The following is a 21,888-nucleotide window of genomic DNA, read 5'->3' on the forward strand; positions in this document are numbered from 1 at the left end:
TTGCTGAAAAATTGGTTATTATCTACATCCCATGGGGAAACAACATCACTTTGATGGGGGCCATGTTTGGGGCAGATGGACTTTGTACCACAACCCGGCGTTTAAACAATATACAGCCTGGGCCGGCAGCCAGTGTATCCAGTCCCAGCCGATTCCCCTGTCCCAGTGCTGCACTCCCAGCTAGCTTGTGCCAGGAGGGCGATGTTTATCCATGTGGGAATTCAGAACATCTGTATCTCAGCAGCTATAAAAATCTAACACCTTGTTTCCTGTCTCTCTATCGCAGATTTACACAATAAGATATACACACTTTATCGGTCAGGCACAGATCACAGCGAACTCGACCTGATTTGTGAAGCTCTTTCTGAGCTCACTGAAACTAAATGGACTTGGAGGTCAAGTCAATTTCAGAATCAAGAGAAAGAAGTAGCTTCTGCTATCAGATCTCACCCTATCGATGTAAACAAGAGCTACTTTGGGAGTCGATTGGTGCCCACAGTGGGAAATCTTAACGGCAGGAATTTCAGTGTGAGGATTGTCCCTGTACTGTTTGATGATGCAGGAGTTTACACCTGTTCTTGGGGATCAAATAAATTTGTGATGATTAAACTAATCACAGTTAAAGGTAGGAGACAGAATGTTACCGTTGTTTTCAATGATAAAGTCATTGTTTAAAATCTAAATGATTTTCCTGTTTCCACAGTCACAGCTGAACCATCTGATGCAGTGACTGAGGGAGACACCGTTACCCTGACCTGCTCTGTCTCTGATGTCACTGAATCAATGAGACTTGTTTGGATCAATAGTGATGGCAAAACTGTTGGAGAGAAAAAATTGAATGGACGGAATGGGGAAGAGAAATCAATGCGACTGATTATTCAGAAAGCTGACAGAGGCAGAGGGAACTGGCTATGTGTTTTGTTTTATCAAAACACACCCAAAGTTTTAATTCCATATTATCTGAAGATTAACAGTAAGTATCTCAGGTTTTTCTCTTTGTATCCTCCACAGAAAGCTCAAGTCACTTACTGCTCCTTTAATTATGATAAACTTTTATATCCTATTTTGAACTCCACGTTACTCAGAGTTCAAAATCATAAGTGTTCACAAAAGTCAGAATATACAACTCAAAGCAATGGATAGGAGTTGAAGAGGACAACATATCTTACTAAATCTCATTGGGATCCATTCCACTCCTGTTAGGAACCTTTTAAATCTATAATGCCCATTTGCCCACTGTATTAAGATAGATGCCAGTAACATAGCGGTTTTCTTTCACATCCAGTGTTGCTATTGTGGGTGATGATGGAAAATGTGATGCATGATGTCACTCTGTCCCTGGCACCTGTTTGAATGTGACCCACACTTGACCAATGTCACTTCTGGATCGAAATCCTGGAAGCGGCAGCAATTTTCCACAGGAATGATAGGATGGGAATCATTAGTCAGAGAATGATTGGTCGGGGAATGATGGAAAAGGCTGTCCAGCTGACATATTGTCCCAGATCCATGTGAAATCAGACTGGGAAGGGAGCAGAAAGAATTTGCTTGCCATTTACTTTGATAATTTTAACTTTATAGCTCTGGAAGCTGCAGCTCCAGGTTTCTTGTTTTGCAGTAAATTTGCCCTAAATTGCACCCAGCAATAGAGTCGGGAATCTGAGTGCACCGGACTCCCACACTCAGTTGCATGCAACTTATATTGGTCAACTACCTTCAGGGACAACTCTCTGAAAATCCATACAACAAATTGCCTACACTTGCTTAAAAACCTGTTACATCTCTAACTTTTTCCAGTTCTGACGAAGGGTCATTGACCTGAAACGTTAACATTGTTTCTCTCTCCACAGATGCTGACTGACCTGCTGAGTATTTCCAGCATTTCTGTTTTTATTTCAGGAAATTCAGATGCAGTGCTATTCAGGTACAAAACAGTAGCACAGGATTTGCATCCATTGTTCCTGTGCATGGTGCCCATTTCTCAGGTGCTATTTCTGGTAATGTGTCATGCGACTGGATTAATTAATGATCTCATAATAAAGGATCCTCTTGGACGAGTGATCATAGCATGGTAGAATTTCAAATTCAGTTTGAGGGTGAGAAAACTCGGTCTCAACCTAGTATCCTGAACTTAAATAAAGGCAATTATAAAGGTATAGAGGCATAGTTGGCTAAAGTTGATTTGGGAAATAGATTAAAGCGTAAGATGGTAGATAAGCAGTGGCAAACATATAAGAAGATATTTCATAACTTATGAAGAAAGGTTGAGCAGGTTGGTTTTATACTCATTGGAGTTTAGAAGAATGAGAGGTAATCATTTTGAAATGTATAAGATTCTGAGGGGGCTTGACAGGGTAGATCCAGTTAAGATGATTCCGTTGATGGGGTAATCTAAAATGAGGCGGCATAGTTTCAGAATAAGAGGTCACCCTTTTAAAACAGAGATGAGGAGGAATTTCTTCTCTCAGAGGGTTGTAAATCTATGGAATTCTCAACCTCAGAGAGCTGTGGAGGCTGGGACATTGAATATACTTAAGGTGGAAATAGACAGATTTTTGAATGATGAGGGAGTCAAGGGTTATGGGCAGTGGGCAGGGAAGTGACGACTACATGTGCGGGAAGAGCATCTGCATGCAGCTCCTGACAGACCGCATTGCGGCACTGGAGCTGCGGGTGGATTTACTCTGGAGCATCCATGATGCTGAGAATGACGTGAATAGCACATTTAGTGAGTTGATCTTACAGCAGATAAAGGGTACACAGCACGATAGGGAATGGGTGACCAACAGGAAGAGCAGTGCAAGAAAGGAAGCGCAGGGGGTCCCCTGTGGTCATCCCCCTGCAAAACAGATACACCACTTTGTGTACTGTTGAGGGGGATGACTCAACAGGGGAGAGCAGCAGCAGCCAAGTTCATGGCTCTGCTGCACAGGAGGGCAGGAAAAAGATTGGGAGAGCTATAGTGATAGGGGATTCGATTATAAGGAGAATAGATAGACATTTCTGCGACCGCAACCGAGACTCCAGGATGGTATGTTGCCTCCCTGGTGCAAGAGTCAAGGATGACTCGGAGCTGATGCAGGACATTTTGAAATGGGAGGGTGAACAGCCAGTTGTCATGGTGCATATAGGTACCAACGATCTAGGTAATAAACAGGGTGCATTCCTTCGAGACGAATTTAGGGAGCTAGGAACTAAATTAAAAAGTAGGACCTCAAAAGCAGTAATCTCAGGATTGCTACCAGTGCCATATGCGAGTCAGAGTAGGAATCGCAGGATAGCTCAGATGAATACGTGGATTGAGCAGTGGTGCAGAAGGGAGGGATTCAAATTCCTGGGACATTGGAACCAGTTGTGGGGGACGGTGGGACCAGTACAAAGTGGACAGTCTGCACTTGGGCAGGACTTGAACCAATGTAATAGGGGGAGTGTTTGCTAGTGCTGTTGTGGAGGAGTTAAACTAATATGGCAGGGGGATGGGAACCTATGAAGGGAGACAAAGGGTACGGAGTACCAAGGGGCAAAAAACGCTAGTGGGAGTTGTGTACAGACAACCAAACAGTAGTAGTGAGGTTGGGGACAGCATCAAGCAAGAAATAAGGGATGCGTGCAATACGGGTACAACAGATATCATGGGTGACTTTAATCTAAATATTCATTGGGCTAACCAAAATGGTAGCAATATGGTGGAGAAGGATTTCCTGGAGTGTAATGGGGATGGTTTTCTCGACTAATATGTTGAGGAACGAACTAGAGAACTGGCCATCCTAGATTGGGTGATGTGTAATGAGAAAGGACTAATTAGCAATCTTGTTGTGCAAGGCCCCTTGGGGAAGAGTAACCATAGCATGGTAGAATTCTTTATTAAGATGAAGAGTGACACAGCTAATTCAGAAACTAGGGTCCTGAACTTAATGAAAGGAAACTTCGATGGTATGCGGTGTGAATTGGCTAGAATTGACTGGCAAATGATACTTAAAGGGTTGACGGTGGATAGGCAATGGCAAACATTTAAAGATCACATGGATGAACTTCAACAATTGTACATCTCTGTCTGGTGTAAAAATAAATCGGGGAAGGTGGCTCAACCGTGGCTAACAAGGGAAATTAAGGATAGTGTTAAATCCAAGGAAGAGGCGTATAAATTGGCCAGAAAAAGCAGCAAACCTGAGGACTGGGAGAAATTTAGAATTCAGCAAAGGAGGACAAAGGGTTTAATTAAGAGGGGGAAAATAGAGTACGAGAGGAAGCTTGCCGGGAACATAAAAACTTACTGCAAAAGCTTTTATAGATATGTGAAGAGAAAAAGATTAGTGAAGACAAACATAGGTCCCTTGCAGTCGGATTCAGGTGAATTTATAATGGGGAACAAGAAATGGCAGACCAATTGAACAAATACTTTGGTTCTGTCTTCACGAAGGAAGACACAAATAACCTTCCGGAAGTACTAGGGGACCGAGGGTTGAGTGAGAAGATGGAAAACATAGAAACATAGAAAATAGGTGCAGGAGCAGGCCATTCAGCTCTTCTAGCCTGCACCGCCATTCAATGAGTTCATGGCTGAACATGAAACTTCAGTACCCCCTTCCTGCTTTCTCGCCACAACCCTTGATCCCCCGAGTAGTAAGGACTTCATCTAACTCCCTTTTGAATATATTTAGTGAATTGGCCTCAACTACTTTCTGTGGTAGAGAATTCCACAGGTTCATCACTCTCTGGGTGAAGAAGTTTCTCCTCATCTCGGTCCTAAATGGCTTACCCCTTATCCTCAGACTGTGACCCCTGGTTCTGGACTTCCCCAACATTGGGAACATTCTTCCTGCATCTAACCTTCTAAACCCGTCAGAATTTTAAACGTTTCTATGAGGTCCCCTCTCATTCTTCTGAACTCCAGTGAATACAAGCCCAGTTGATCCAGTCTTTCTTGATAGGTCAGTCCCGCCATCCCGGGAATCAGTCTGGTGAATCTTCGCTGCACTCCCTCAATAGCAAGAATGTCTTTCCTCAAGTTAGGAGACCAAAACTGTACACAATACTCCAGGTGTGGCCTCACCAAGGCCCTGTACAACTGTAGCAACACCTCCCTGCCCCTGTATTCAAATCCCCTCGCTATGAAGGCCAACATGCCATTTGCTTTCTTAACCGCCTGCTGTACCTGCATGCTAACCTTCAATGACTGATGTACCATGACACCCAGGTCTCGTTGCACCTTCCCTTTTCCTAATCTGTCACCATTCAGATAATAGTCTGTCTCTCTGTTTTTACCACCAAAGTGGATAACCTCACATTTATCCACATTATACTTCATCTGCCATGCATTTGCCCACTCACCTAACCTATCCAAGTCACTCTGCAGCCTAATAGCATCCTCCTCGCAGCTCACACTGCCACCCAACTTAGTGTCATCCGCAAATTTGGAGATACTGCATTTAATCCCCTCGTCTAAATTATTAATGTATAATGTAAACAGCTGGGACCCCAGCACAGAACCTTGCGGTACCCCACTACTCACTGCCTGCCATTCTGAAAAGTACCCATTTACTCCTACTCTTTGCTTCCTGTCTGACAACCAGTTCTCAATCCATGTCAGCACACTACCCCCAATCCCATGTGCTTTAACTTTGCACATTAATCTCTTGTGTGGGACCTTGTCGAAAACCTTCTGAAAGTCCAAATATACCATATCAACTGGTTCTCCCTTGTCCACTCTACTGGAAACATCCTCAAAAAATTCCAGAAGATTTGTCAAGCATGATTTCCCTTTCACAAATCCATGCTGACTTGGACCTATCATGTCACCATTTTCCAGATGCACTGCTATGATATCCTTAATAATTGATTCCATCATTTTACCCACTACTGAGGTCAGGCTGACCGGTCTATAATTCCCTGTTTTCTCTCTCCCTCCTTTTTTAAAAAGTGGGGTTACATTGGCTACCCTCCACTCCATAGATACTGATCCAGAATCAATGGAATGTTGGAAAATGACTGTCAATGCATCCGCTATTTCCAAGGCCACCTCCTTAAGTACTCTGGGATGCAGTCCATCAGGCCCTGGGGATTTATCGGCCTTCAATCCCATCAATTTCCCCAACACAATTTCCCGACTAATAAAGATTTCCCTCAGTTCCCCCTCGTTACTAGACCCTCTGACCCCTTTTATATCCGGAAGGTTGTTTGTATCCTCCTTAGCGAATACCGAACCAAAGTACTTGTTCAATTGGTCTGCCATTTCTTTGTTCCCCGTTATGACTTCCCCTGATTTTGACTGCAGGGGACCTACGTTTGTCTTTACTAACCTTTTTCTCTTTACATACCTATAGAAACTTTTGCAATCCACCTTAATGTTCCCTGCAAGCTTCTTCTCGTACTCCATTTTCCCTGCCCTAATTAAATGCCTTTGTCCTCCTCTGCTGAGTTCTAAATTTCTCCCGGTCCCCAGGTTCACTGCTATTTCTGGCCAATTTGTATGCCACTTCCTTGGCTTTAATACTATCCCTGATTTCCCTAGATAGCCACGGTTGAGCCACCTTCCCTTTTTTATTTTTACGCCAGACAGGAATGTACACTTGTTGTAATTCATCCATGCGGTCTCTAAATGTCTGCCATTGCCCATCCACAGTCAACCCCCTAAGTATCATTCGCCAATCTATCCTAGCCAATTCACGCCTCATACCTTCAAAGTTACCCTTCTTTAAGTTCTGGACCATGGTCTCTGAATTTACTGTTTCATTCTCCATCCTAATCCAGAATTCCACCATATTATGGTCACTCTTCCCCAAGGGGCCTCGCACAATGAGATTGCTAATTAATCCTCTCTCATTACACAACACCCAGTCTAAGATGGCCTCCCCCCTAGTTGGTTCCTCAACATATTGGTCTAGAAAACCATCCCTTATGCACTCCAGGAAATCCTCCTCCACCGTATTGCTTCCAGTTTGGCTAGCCCAATCTATGTGCATATTAAAGTCACCCATTATAACTGCTACACCTTTATTGCATGCACCCCTAATTTCCTGTTTGATGCCCTCCCCAACATCCCTATTACTGTTTGGAGGTCTGTACACAACTCCTACTAACGTTTTTTGCCCTTTGGTGTTCTGCAGCTCTACCCATATAGATTCCACATCATCCAAGCTAATGTCTTTCCTAACTATTGCATTAATCTCCTCTTTAACCAACAATGCTACCCCACCTCCTTTTCCTTTAATTCTATCCTTCCTGAATGTTGAATACCCCTGAATGTTGAGTTCCCAGCCCTGATCATCCTGGAGCCACGTCTCCGTAATCCCAATCACATCATATTTATTAACTGAAGGATATCCTTATTAGGCAGGAAATTGTGTTAGGGAAATTGATGGGATAGAAGGCCGATAAGTCCCCGGGACCTGATAGTCTGCATCCCAGAGTACTTAAGGAAGTGGCCCTAGAAATAATGGTTGCATTGGTGATCATTTTCCAACAGTCTATCGACTCTGGATCAGTTGCTATGGACTGGAGGGTAGCTAATGTAATACCACTTTTTAAAAATGAGGGAGAGAGCAAACGGGTAATTATAGGCCAGTTAGCCTGACATCAGTCATGGGGAAAATGTTGGAATCAATTATTAAGGATGAAATAGCAGCGCATTTGGAAAGCAGTGACAGGATCGGTCCAAGTCAGCATGGATTTATGAAAGGGAAATCATGCTTGACAAACCTTCTGGAATTTTTTGAACATGTAACTAGCAGAGTGGACAAGGGAGAACCAGTGGATGTGGTGTATTTGGACTTTCAAAAGGCTTTTGACGAGGTTCCACACAAGAGATTGGTGTGCAAAAACAAAGCACATGGTATTGGGGGTAATGTACTGACGTGGATAGAGAACTGATTGGCAGTCAGAAAGCAGAGAGTCGAGATAAACGGGTCCTTTTCAAAATGGCAAACAGTGACTCATGGATTGCCGCAGGGCTCAGTGCTGGGACCCCATCTCTTTACAATATACATTAATGATTTAGATGAAGGAATTGAGAATAATATCTCCAAGTTTGCATATGACACTGAACTGGGTGGCGGTGTGAGCTGTGAGGAGGATGCTAAGGGGTTACATGGTGACTTGGACAGGTTAGATGAATGAACAAATGCATGGCAGATGCAGTATAATGTGGATAAATGTGAGATTATCCACTTTGGGGGCAAAAACACAAAGGCAGAATATTATCTGAATGGCGGCAGATTAGGAAAAGGGGATGTGCAACAAGATCTGGGTGTCATGGTTCATCAGTCATTGAAAGTTGGCATGCAGGAACAGCAGGCGGTGAAGAAGGCAAATGGTATGCTGGCCTTCATAGCTAGGGGATTTGAGTATAGGAGTGGAGCATGGAGGTCTTACTGCAGTTGTTCAGGGCCTTGATGAGGCCTCACCTGGAATATTGTGTTCAGTTTTGGTCTCCTAATCTGAGGAAGGATGTTCTTGCTATTGAGGGAGTGCAGCGAAGGTTCACCAGACTGATTCCCGGGATGGCTGGACTGACATATGAGGAGACACTTGTCTCCTCATATGAGGAGAAACTGGGTCTTTATACATTGGGGTTTGGAAGGATGAGAGGGGATCTCATAGAAACATATAAGATTCTGATGGGACTGAATGGGTTAGATGTGAGAAGAATGTTCCCGATGTTGGGGAAGTCCAGAACCAGGGGACGCAGTCTTAGGATAAGGGGTAGGCCATTTAGGACTGAGATAAGGAGAAACTTATTCATTCAGAGAGTTGTTAACCTGTGGAATTCCCTGCCGCAGAGGGTTGTTGATGCCAGTTCATTGGATATATTCAAGAGGGAGTTAGATATGGCCCTTACAGCTCGCGGAATCAAGGGGTATGGAGAGAAACCAGGAAAGGAGTACTGAGGGAATGATCAGCCATGATCTTATTGAATAGTGGTGCAGGCTCGAAGGGCCGAATGGCCTACTCCTGCACCTATTTTTTATGTTTCTATGTTTCCATATTAAGTGGAGTTGAGGCTAAGATTAGATCAGCCATGATCTTATTGAATGGTGGAGCAGGCTCAAGGGGCCAAATGGCCTACTTCTAGACCTATTTCTTGTGTTCTATGTATTTCAATGCTAAGTGCAGTCAAATCACCCCTTAAATGTTTGGAAATATTTTTCTTTTGGTATCCCATCTTGTGCACAATGTCCTACCTGTGTGAGTACGTAAAGTTAGTCTATTTCCAGGACCCTCACAAAGGTGCCCTCCAACCTGCCACAGGGAGGTGCGTGAGATGCGTTGTAGTCGCTGTATCTTTTCATGCTCCTTGGGGAATGCTCATCCACCCTTTTCCCATCTCCTTCTGAAACCTGGATAAAGATCGTACATTTGGTTTGTGGCACATCATGGTCACAATCTCATTCCATGGTCGTGTCTTGCTGCTCTAATATGCATTGTGGGGCCATTAATGAGGAAGCTCTGTCATGGATTAATTCTTGCTCAAAATTATGGCCAGGAATATATTGTACAAATTTTCTGTCTGTTTTCTCCTCTTCCCTCTTCTCCCATGTTGGGTAGATCCTGACTTTGTGCGACAGTGTAAAACGGGTGATAGCGAGTCGGCAGCTTGTCTTACATCTCTCTCTTTTTATTCCCATCCATTTTACACTATCGCACTGAGTCAGGATCTACCCCATTGAGTGCAGTTCTTATTCAAATAACCGTTATTCAAGTATAAGCCGACACAATCAGTATCATTCACCTATTGTACAGCGGGAAGCTTCACAGCGGAATCGGATCCTTTACTTACCCATCATCTGCCCACATCTCCTTCCCAGAAGGAATCACCAGATTGAAACCAGGAACTAGAACTCTGTGTGATTTCCCCTCTGTCCCTAACTGAAGGGCACTGAGGACAGTTGTAGCTCCAATGTTCCTGAGTGAGGTCAGTGAACTTGGATCAGGAATGAAACCTGGGACGTTCTGGCCTGTATGGCTTAATGGTAAATCAGGCAGTAGGTTTATCCACTGGGTCATTAACGGAGCTTATTTTTTCAAAAAGATAATCTATAAACTAAATGTTAAATCTATGCTTATTCTTCTGACAGATGATTACACTTTTAAACACACGAATGTTGTTATTTTCGGGAGTCTGGTTCTTCTTCCCATCATTATCCTGGCAGTGGTGCTGTGTCTGAGAAAGCGCAAGGTTGCGGGTAAGATATGGAAATTGCTACAAACTATTTCAGGTTTCACACATGTTATAAAATGTGAATGTTGCACGTGATTCCAAAAATTAGGAATGACAATTATATCATGTTTTGAAATTAAACACTATAATCCGCTCAGGTTGGAACATTTCCTGATGTTGACACATTCCACTCTTCTTCTCCCACAAAGGCAGTGGCTCACTGTTTGACCCCACCAGCTCCTTTCCTCCTTGCAGCTGCCGCATCTTGCCCCTTCTTTTTTTTTCCCGACAAATTAAACAAATTAACTTTTACATAAATGGTTCAAATTAAAATTTGTTTGCCGGGGGTGATGATACACTCAAGTCCCTCCGGCGCCCACCTCTCGCGGAAGCTCGCGAGCGTACCGGTGGACATCGCGTGCTCCATCTCCAGGGATGTCCTGGCTCGAACTTAACCGTGGAAGAGATGGAGGCAGTCGGGCTGAACGACCCCCTCGAGCCTTGCCCCTGCTTCAGTGGATTGACAATCGCGACAGCGTGGTGTTAGGACAAATGTGGGGGATGAAATATAGAGCGGGAGCTGGCGAGAGGAGGGCGGAGAGCTCGAGCCAGGGGACCTGCACTCAGTGACTGCAGCCTCTCTCCCTTCTCAGTGAGTGGGGGCCTGGTGCTCAGCAGCTGTCCCCGTCATCGCACAGACGGCCAGGAACGTTACACCTGATAGTTTTTAAACCCCGGAGGCTATTTAAGGCAAGCCCCTTGAAACCTTGTCACGGACCCCTGGTTGAGAACCCCTGCTATACTAGCATATGCTACAGGGTCACAGTTCAATAGCAACAACAACCTGCATTGATGTAGCACCTTTAAACTAGTTAAAGTTCCCAAGGCATTTAACAGGACCGTTACCAAACAAAATTTAGCGCCGAGTACAGAAGGAGATATTAGAACAGGTGAAAAAGGTAGGTTTTAAGGAACCTTTTAAACGGGAAAGAGAGATAGAGGTTTGGGGAGGGAATTCCACAGCTTAGGGTCTTAGCAGCCAAAGGAGCAATGAAAATCTGGGATGTGCAAGAGGACGGAATTGGAGGAGCGCAGAGATCTCGGCAGGTTATAGAGCTGGTGAAGGTTATAGAGATGGAGAGGGACGAGACCATGGAGGGATTTGAAAACCAGGATGAGAATTTTAAAATCGAGGCATTGCAAAACTGAGCATAATATAGGTTACAAGTTTAGATGTGTGTTCTGGATATTTTCCAGTTATCTTTGAAACCAAGGGGAAACATAATTTGAGACATTTCGTAAGTAAGTGGATGAAAACAATAGAGCCAACACATGGTCTACAGGAGGGATGGGTTCAATGGGCTGAATGATCTACATATTCCATACTTTCTGCACTTGTGTTGGTTACATCTGGTAATGAAAAGATTTGAAGGGCACAGGGATAAGCCAATATATTACAATATTCTATAGAGCTCCATTCATGTTCTAACAGAGGGAAACAAAAAAGAGACAAAAGCAAAAGACAGAAAAGAGATGAGGAAAAGTGGAGGGCAGAGAAACCCAAGGCAAAGAACAAAAAGGGTCACTGTACAGCAAAATTCTAAAAGGACAAAGGGTGTTAAAAAAACAAGCCTGAAGGATCTGTGTCTTAATGCAAGGAGTATCCGTAATAAGGTGGATGAATTAACTGTGCAAATAGATGTTAACAAATATGATGTGATCGGGATTATGGAGACATGACTCCAGGATGATCAGGACTGGGAACTCAACATCCAGGGGTATTCAAATTTCAGGAAGGATAGAATAAAAGGAAAAGGAGGTGGGGTAGCATTGCTGGTTAAAGAGGAGATTAATGCAATAGTTAGGAAGGACATTAGCTTGGATGATGTGGAATCCATATGGGTAGAGCTGCAGAACACCAAAGGGCAAAAAACGTTAGTGGGAGTTGTGTACAGACCTCCAAACAGTAGTAGTGATGTTGGGGAGGGCATCCAACAAGAAATTAGGGGTGCATGCAATAAAGGTGCAGCAGTTATAATGGGTGACTTTAATATGCACATAGATTGGGCTAACCAAACTGGAAGCAATACAGTGGAGGAGCATTTCCTGGAGTGCATAAGGGATGGTTTTCTCGACCAATATGTTGAGGAACCAACTAGGGGGGAGGCCATCTTAGACTGGGTGTTGTGTAATGAGAGAGGATTAATTAGCAATCTCGTTGTATGAGGCCCCTTGGGGAAGAGTGACCATAATATGGTGGAATTCTGGATTAGGATGGAGAATGAAACAGTAAATTCAGAGACAATGGTCCAGAACTTAAAGAAGGGTAACTTTGAAGGTATGAGGCGTGAATTGGCTAGGATAGATTGGCGAATGATACTGAAGGGGTTGACTGTGGATGGGCAATGGCAGACATTTAGAGACCGCATGGATGAATTACAACAATTGTACATTCCTGTCTGGCGTAAAAATAAAAAAGGGAAGGTGGCTCAACCGTGGCTATCAAGGGAAATCAGGGATGGTATTAAAGCCAAGGAAGTGGCATACAAATTGGCCAGAAATAGCAGCGAACCCAGGGACTGGGAGAAATTTAGAACTCAGCAGAGGAGAGCAAAGGGTTTGATTAGGGCAGGGAAAATGGAGTACGAGAAGAAGCTTGCAGGGAACATTAAGACGGATTGCAAAAGTTTCTATAGATATGTAAAGAGAAAAAGTTAGTAAAGACAAACGTAGGTCCCCTGCAGTCAGAATCAGGGGAAGTCATAACGGGGAACAAAGAAATGGTAGACCAATTGAACAAGTACTTTGGTTCGGTATTCACTAAGGAGGACACAAACAAACTTCCGGATATAAAAGGGGTCAGAGGGTCTAGTAAGGAGGAGGAACTGAGGGAAATCCTTATTAGTCGGGAAATTGTGTTGGGAAAATTGATGGGATTGAAGGCCGATAAATCCCCAGGGCCTGATGGACTGCATCCTAGAGTACGAAAGGAGGTGGCCTTGGAAATAGAGGATGCATTGACAGTCATTTTCCAACATTCCATAGACTCTGGATCAGTTCCGATGGAGTGGAGGGTAGCCAATGTAACCCCACTTTTTAAAAAAGGAGGGAGAGAGAAAACAGGGAATTATAGACCGGTCAGCCTGACCTCAGTAGTGGGTAAAATGATGGAATCAATTATTAAGGATGTCATAGCAGCGCATTTGGAAAGAGGTGACATGATAGGTCCAAGTCAGCATGGATTTGTGAAAGGGAAGTCATGCTTGACAAATCTTCTGGAATTTTTTGAGGATGTTTCCAGTAGAGTGGACAAGGGAGAACCAGTTGATATGGTATATTTGGACTTTCAGAAGGTTTTCGACAAGGTCCCACACAAGAGATTAATGTGCAAAGTTAAAGCACATGGGATTGGGGGTAGTGTGCTGACATGGATTGAGAACTGGTTGTCAGACAGGAAGCAAAGAGTAGGAGTAAATGGGTACTTTTCAGAATGGCAGGCAGTGAGTAGTGGGGTACCGCAAGGTTCTGTGCTGGGGCCCCAGCTGTTTACATTATACATTAATAATTTAGACGAGGGGATTAAATGTAGTATCTCCAATTTTGCGGATGACACTAAGTTGGATGGCAGTGTGAGCTGCGAGGAGGATGCTATGAGGCTGCAGAGTGACTTGGATAGGTTAGGTGAGTGGGCAAATGTATGGCAGATGAAGTATAATGAGGATAAATGTGAGATTATCCACTTTGGTGGTAAAAACAGAGAGACAGACTATTATCTGAATGGTGACAGATTAGGAAAAGGGGAGGTGCAATGAGACCTGGGTGTCATGATACGTCAGTCATTGAAGGTTGGCATGCAGGTACAGCAGGCGGTTAAGAAAGCAAATGGCATGTTGGCCTTCATAGCGAGGGGATTTGAGTACAGGGGCAGGGAGGTGTTGCTACAGTTGTACAGGGCCTTGGTGAGGCTACACCTGGAGTATTGTGTACAGTTTTGGTCTCCTAATTTGAGGAAGGACATTCTTGCTATTGCGGGAGTGCAGCGAAGGTTCACCAGACTGATTCCTGGGATGGCGGGACTGACCTATCAAGAAAGATTGGATCTACTGGGCTTGTATTCACTGGAGTTCAGAAGAATGAGAGGGGACCTCATAGAAACGTTTAAAATTCTGATGGGTTCAGACAGGTTTGATGCAGGAAGAATGTTCCCAATGTTGGGGAAGTCCAGAACCAGGGGTCACAGTCTGAGGATAAGGGGTAAGCCATTTAGGACCAAGATGAGGAGAAACTTCTTCACCCAGAGAGTGGTGAACCTGTGGAATTCTCTACCACAGAAAGTTGTTGAGGCCAATTCACTAAATATATTGAAAAAGGAGTTAGATGAAGTCCTTACTACTAGGGGGATCAAGGGGTATGGCGAGAAAGCAGGAATAGGGTAATGAAGTTGCATGTTCAGCCATGAACTCATTGAATGGCGGTGCAGGCTAGAAGGGCCGAATGGCCTACTCCTGCACCTATTTTCTATGTCTTTATGTTTCTATGTTTCTAACCTTGAAATGTAAGATGTTGAGTTGAATAATGTTGATTATGTCGTAGAGTTTTTCCCCAGATTGCCTTGAAGGTATTTCAGTTCTCTTTCCTTAGAAATTTACCTGTGGTTATTGATCTTGAGCTCGAGAGAGGGAGGCAAAATAAATTTGAGAATTTTCAAGGGAGTACAACCTGTACATAGAGCATTGAATGGAGGTAACTTGATTCCCTGAATGACCACTTCTTCTGATCGTGATCGTGGCGGAGGTACGGCAAGTGTTTGGTGCAGAGGTGCGGCAAATGGGGGTATGGGGCCCAGAAGAGCCGAGGGGCCAGCGGCAGCATAGATCCACCCACACTGCGATATGTGTCTGCACTAAGTCCGTGCAGCAGAGCTGGACTCCAGTCGTCCTGGTTAACCCATGGCACTGGATACAGGCTTAGCTCTGTCAAGCTCGTGTGGTGGCTGATGTGCAACAGTCATCACACGTTAAAAAAATTCATTCACAGACATCTTCCACCCCTGGAGTTCAGGACTGGAATATTGGGACCTTCATTGAAACATCTGCGAACTCATCCCTTTTGGTGTGGAAGCAAGTCATCCTCGTTCGAGGGAACGCCGATGATGAAGATGACTTCTGTAGTTTTAAAAATCTTTGTGTACAAATGTTAATGGCCCTGATTTTGCTGCACTAATAAAGGTGAGGCTGTCAATGCTCGCCATTATTGCTGGTTAAAACTGACTGCAACTTCTGGTGTCCACACATGCACAGTTAAACACGGAAATCCAAAGTTGCTGTCAGAGATACCCTGCTCCTCCACAGGGTGCGCTGTTGCAGTCTTCGCCGGTGGACTTTGCACAAAGGTCACTGTCGTGGCATGAACGTATGCTAATTACCCAATAGTATCGCACTGAAGACTGATGAAAAGATTAATGGGCCGAAATTGCGTACCGCTGGGGCAGTAACAGCCTCGAGGTGGGAATTCCTGCGCCAGGCGCAGAAGTCGTGACCCACGACCTATATTTGGTTACCGCCCCCAAGAGCAAAATATCGCACTCCACTTGCGCTATGGGGCACGAGCGGGTCGGAAGGACTCCGCGAAGGTCGCAGTGCTACGTGGTGTGACATGTAGTGGTGCTGCATAGATAGGGAGCTCTCCATCATTAAAGGGGAATGCCAAGCTGCCGTCTCTGCGGGTGGGTAACGGGTGCATCCCTGGACCATTAGGGAACAGGGCGTCTGGGTAAAAAGTCGCTTGTGCCCCGCTAGCAGCCCCCCACCCCGCCCCTCTGCTGGGGCACCAATGGGAGGCGGAAATTACCCGAATTTCCCCCCAACCTTATTTAATCAGATGAACTGAGTTTTAACATAGCGTAGCATGTCATAATTATTGCTGAACAAACTTTCTGGTGCCGAAAAAACAATTTTACAAATATAGAGTGCCATACCTGAGAATAAAATTAATGTTGCAGATTTATTTTTAAATTAAAATACTTTTTACATTTTTTGCGTTTTTCTATTCAAGTTTCTCCCTTCATCCCACGTGGATGTCCCAATCTTTATTTTGCTTTCTGTACAATGATGTAAATGTAAATTATATTTATTTATTTTACTTCCTACTCTGCTGTCGATGAGGGTTCTTCAATCTGATTGGTTGATCAACCCCCCCCTGCTGCTTTCCCTCCTCACAGACACCTCAGATCCCCAGTAGAGGGCGCTGATTTCAAACTGGCTTTGGAAAGGAGGCAGTCTGTGCTCCACCGCCGCAAAAGCTCTCTGGGCAGAAGTTTCGAGGTGGATTGCGAGTGCCATTTCTTCACCGCTGACTGCAAAATCCGGGCCATTATTTTATCTACCCAGTGACTCAGTGTGTTCATTGTGTTGTCTGAGCTGTACAAAAAGAAAGACTTGCATTTATGAAGCACCTTTCATGACCTAAGAACATAACAACTAGGAGCAGGAGTAGGCCACCTGGCCCCTCGAGCCTGCTCCTCCATTTAATAGGAACATGGTTGATCTGAACATGGACTCAGTTCCACTTCCCTGCCCGCTCTGCAAAGCCCTTTATTCCATTATCGCTCAAAAATATGTCTATCTCTGCCTTAAATATATTCAATGACCCAGCCTCCACAGCTCTGTGGGGCAGAGAATTCCACAGATTTATAACCCTCTGAGAGAAGAAATTCCTCCTCAAATCAGTTTTAAATGGGCGGCCCCTTATTCTGAGACTATGCCACCAAGTTTTAGTTTCCCCTATGTGGAAATATCCTCTCTGCATCCAACTTGTCATTATCTTATAAGTTTCAATGCGATCACCTCTCATTCTTCTGAACACCAATGAGTATAGACCCAACCTACTCAACCTATCTTCATAAGTCAACCCCCTCATCTCCGGAATCAACCTAGTAAACCTTCTCTGAACGGCCTCCAATGCAAGTATATCCTTCCTTAAATATGGAGATCAAAACAGCACGCAGTACTCGAGGTGTGGACTCACCAATACTCCGTACAATTGTAGCAGGACCTCTCTGCTTTTATACTCAATCCCCCTTGCAATAAAGGCAAATACTCCATTTGCCTTCCTGATTACTTGCTGTACCTGTAAACTAACTTTTTGTGCCACATGTACAAGACCCCAAGGTCTCTCTGTACTGCAGTGCTTTGCAATGTATCTCCATTTAAATTATAATCTGTTTTTCTATTTTTTCTGCCAAAGTGGATAATCTCATATTTTCCTACCTTATACTCCATCCTCCAAATTTTTTCCCACTCACTTAGCCTGTCCATATCCCTTTGCAGATTGTTTGTGGCCTCCTCACAAATTGCTTTTCCACACATCTTTGTTTCATCAGCAAACTTGGCTACATTACATTCAGTCCCTTCATCCAAGTCATTAATACAGATTGTAAATAGTTGAGGCCCAAACACCGATCCCTGCAGCACACCATTAGATACAGTTTGACAACCGGAAAATGATCCATTTATCCCGACTCTCTGTTTTCTGTTAGTTAGCCAATCCTCAATCCATGCTGACATATTACCCCCAACCCCGTGAACTTTTATCTTGTGCAGTAACCTTTTATGTGGCACCTTATTGAATGCCTTCCGAAAATCCAAATACACCACATCCACTGGTTCCCCCTTATTCACCCTGCTCATTACATCCCTAAAGAATTTCAGCAAATTTGTCAAACATGATTTCCCTTTAATAAAACCACGCTGACTCAGCTTGATTGAATTATATTTTTCTAAATGTCCTGCTACTGTTTCCTTAATAATGGACTCCAGCATTTTCCCAATGAAGATGTTAGACTAACTGCTCTATAGTTTCCTGCTTTCTGTCTGCCTACTTTTTTAAATACGGGCATTATATTTGCAGTTTTCCAATCCACTGGGGCCTCTGCAGAATCCAGGGAATTTTGGTAGATTACAACCAATGTATCCACTATCTCTGCAGCCACTTCTTTTAGGACTTTAGGATGCAGGCCATCAGATCCAGGGGACTTGTCTGCTTTTAGTCCCATTATTTTACTGAGTACGACTTCTTTAGTGATAGTGATTGTATTAAGTTCTTCCCTCCCTATAGCCCCTTGATTATTCCCTAGTGGGATATTTTTAGTGTCTTGTACTGTGAAGACCGATACAAAATATTTGTTTCAAGTCTGAGCCATTTACCTATTCTCCAATATTAATTCCCCAGTCTCATCTTCTAGGGGACAAACATTTACTTTAGCCACTCTTCCTTTTTATGTATCTGTAGAAACTCTGACTCTGTTTTTTATATTTTGTGCTAGTTTACTTCCTTAACCTATCTTCCCTCTCTTTATTATTTATTTTGTCATTCTTTGCTGGCTTTTAAAATTTTCCCAATCTTCTGGCCTCCCACTAGTCTTGGCCAAATTGTATGCCCTTGTTTTCAATTTGATACCATCCCTTATTTCCTTAATTAGCCAAGGATGGTTATCCCTTCTCTTGCAGTCTTTCCTTCACACTGGGATATATTTTTGTTGAGAGTTATGAAATATCTCCTTAAATATCTGCCACTGCTCATCAACCGTACCACTCTTTACTCTGTTATCCCAGTTCACCTTAGCCAACTCTGCCTTCATACCTTCGTAGTCTCCTTTATTTAAGCTTAGGACACTGGTTAGAGATCCAACTTTCTCACCCTCCAGCTGAATTTGAAACTCAACCATGTTATGGTCACTCATTCCTAGAGGATCCTTTATTGGATATAATTTATTAATCTTGTCTCATTACATAGTACAGATCCAAGATAGCCTGCTCCCTGGTTGGTTCCGCAAAGTACTGTTGAAGTAAACTATCCCGGATACACTCTATGAACTCTTCCTCAAGGCTACGCTGGCCAATTTGCTTTGTCCAATCAATATGAAGGTTAACATCAACCAGAAGATAAAGCTTTGCGGAGTCAGAGGAAATGTATTAGCATGGATCGAGAATTGGCTGGCAAACAGAAAGCAGAGAGTCGGGATAAATGGGTCCTTTTCGGGTTGGAAATCAGTGGTTAGTGGTGTGCCACAGGGATCGGTGCTGGGACCACAACTGTTACAATATACATAGATGACCTGGAAGAGGGGACAGAGTATAGTGTAACAAAATTTGCAGAGGACACAAAGATTAGTGGGAAAGCGGGTTGTGTAGAGGACATAGAGGGGTTGCAAAGAGATTTAGATAGGTTAAGCGAATGGGCTGAGGTTTGGCAGATTGAATACAATGTCGGAAAATGTGAGGTCATCCACCTTGGGAAAAAAAACAGTAAAAGGGAATATTATTTGAATGGGGAGAAATTACAATATGCTGCGGTGCAGAGGGACCTGGGGGTCCTTGTGCATGAATCCCAAAAAGTTAGTTTGCAGGTGCAGCAGGTAATCAAGAAGGCGAATGGAATGTTGGCCTTCATTGCGAGAGGGATGGAGTACAAAAGCAGGGAGGTACTGCTGCAACTGTACAGGGTATTGGTGAGGCCACACCTGGAGTACTGCGTGCAGTTTTGGTCACCTTACTTAAGGAAGGATATACTAGATTTGAAGGGGGTACAGAGACGATTCACTAGGCTGATTCCGGAGATGAGGGGATTACCTTATGATGATAGATTGAGTAGACTGGGTCTTTACTCATTGGAGTTCAGAAGGATGAGGGTTGATCTTATCGAAACATTTAAAATAATGAAAGGGATAAACAAGATAGAGGCAGAGAGGTTGTTTCCACTGGTCGGGGAGACTAGAACTAGGGGGCACAGCCTCAAAATATGGGGGAGCCAATTTAAAACCGAGTTGAGAAGGAATTTCTTCTCCCAGAGGGTTGTGAATCTGTGGAATTCTCTGCCCAAGGAAGCAGTTGAGGCTAGCTCATTGAATGTATTCAATTCACAGATAGATAGATTTTTAACCAATAAGGGAATTAACGGTTATGGGGAGCGGGCGGGTAAGTGGAGCTGAGTCCACAGCCAGGTCAGCCATGATCTTGTTGAATGGCAGAGCAGGCTCGAGCGGCTAGATGGCCTACTCCTGTTCCTAATTCTTATGTTCTTATGTTCTTATGATTATTGCCGTTCCTTTTTTACAAGCCTCCATTATTTCTTGATTTATACTCCATCCAACAGTGCAGCTACTGTTAGGGAGCCTATAGACTATGCCCATCAGCAACTTTTTCCCCTTATTATTCCTTATCTAAGGATGTCTCAAAGCCCATGACGTACTTTTTAAATATCAGCACTGTCGTAAAGTAGGAAAGGCGGCAACCAATTTACACACATCAAGCTCCTGCAAAAAACAAAGTATTGATTAAGCAATAAATATTGGCCAGTGTACCAGAAGTACTGCCCTGCTCTTTTGCAAATGGTGCCATGGGACCTTTTACGTCCATCTAAGAGGGCAGGAGGGGCTTCGATTTAACATATCATTCAATCGATGGTACCTCCAACAGTGCAGCATTCCCTTAATACGACACTGGAGTGTCAGCCTAGATTTTGTACTCAAGTCTTGTCCAAACCCTGAGGTATTGATGGAAGCAGTTCCGATCCTTGCTTATTATCTTGTAACCTGTGCTGGAAAATTAGTAAATATGTCTGCGTTTGTTTTCACAAAAGAGAGGGGAGATGCAAACACTGCTATCAGGGAGGAGGAGTGTGAAATATTACATGAAATAAACATAGTGAGAGAGGTGGTGTAAAGGGGTTTAGCAGCTTTGCTGCATTTCTTACTTTACGAGAGTGCTGATATTTAAAAAGTATGTCATTGGTTTTGAGACATCCTTAGATAAGTCGACAGGCCAGGATGAAATGTATCCCAGGCTGTTAAGCAAAGCAAAAGAGGAAATAGCGAGGCTATTTGACCATCATTTTCCAATCCTCTCTGGCTTCAGGTGTGGTGCCAGAGGACTGGAGGACTTTGTTTAAGAAGGGAGAAAGTGATAGGCCGAGTAATTGCAGGCCAGTCGGCCTAACCCCGGTGGTGGGAAAATTATTGGAAAAAATTCTGAAGGACAGGATAAATCTTCATTTAGAAAGCCACGGATTCATCAAGGACAGTCAGCAGGGATTTGTTTAGGGAAGTCGTGTCTGGCTCACTAGTTTGAATTTTTTGAAGAGGTAACAAGGAAGACTAATGAGGATAGTGCATTTGGTGTAGTGTATATGGATTTTAGAAAGGCTTTTGATAAGGTCCCGTATGGCAATAGATCACAAAAGTAAAAGCTCATGGGATCCAGGGCAAAGTGGCAAGTTGGATCCAAATTTGGCTCAAAGGCAGCAAGCAGAGGGCAATAGTTGATAGGTGTTTTTGTGAAGGCTGTTTACTGTGGGATTACACAAGGCTTAGTACTAGGTCCCTTGCTTTTTGTGGTATACATCAATGATCTAGATTTGAATGTTGGGGGTATGTTTAAGAAGTTGCAGATGATACTAAAATCAGCTGTGTGGTTGATAATGAAGAAGAAAGCTGCAGACTGCAGGAAGATATCAATCAACTGGTCAGGTGGGCAGAACAGTGGCAAATATAATTCAATCAGGAGAAGTGTGAGGTCATGCATTTGGGGAGGGCTAACAAGGAAGGGGAATGCACATTAAATGGTAGGACACTGAGTTGTGCAAAGGAACAAAGAGACCTTGGAGTGCATGTCCACAGATCCCTTAAGATAACAGGCCACGTAGGTAAGGTGGTTAAGAAGGCTTCTGGAATGCTT

At 43.8% G+C, this 21,888-nt stretch overlaps 1 protein-coding gene across 4 annotated transcripts in view; it reads left to right on the top strand.

Moving 5' to 3' along the window:
• The window catches only part of LOC139262847 (uncharacterized), a 73,733-nt gene that overhangs the window by 42,244 nt on the left and 9,601 nt on the right, over nt 1–21,888 (top strand). For 3 of the 4 annotated variants that reach the window (XM_070878036.1, XM_070878037.1, XM_070878039.1), the window contains 3 exons: nt 287–625; nt 704–973; nt 10,074–10,181. In XM_070878036.1, the coding sequence (XP_070734137.1) occupies nt 287–625; nt 704–973; nt 10,074–10,181 (717 nt within the window). The remainder of the gene's footprint in view (nt 1–286; nt 626–703; nt 974–10,073; nt 10,182–21,888) is intronic. The other variant, XM_070878038.1, reaches the window with a different exon arrangement.

This window comes from Pristiophorus japonicus, chromosome 4, assembly GCF_044704955.1.
Source record: "Pristiophorus japonicus isolate sPriJap1 chromosome 4, sPriJap1.hap1, whole genome shotgun sequence".
Classification (NCBI taxonomy): Eukaryota; Metazoa; Chordata; class Chondrichthyes; family Pristiophoridae; genus Pristiophorus; species Pristiophorus japonicus.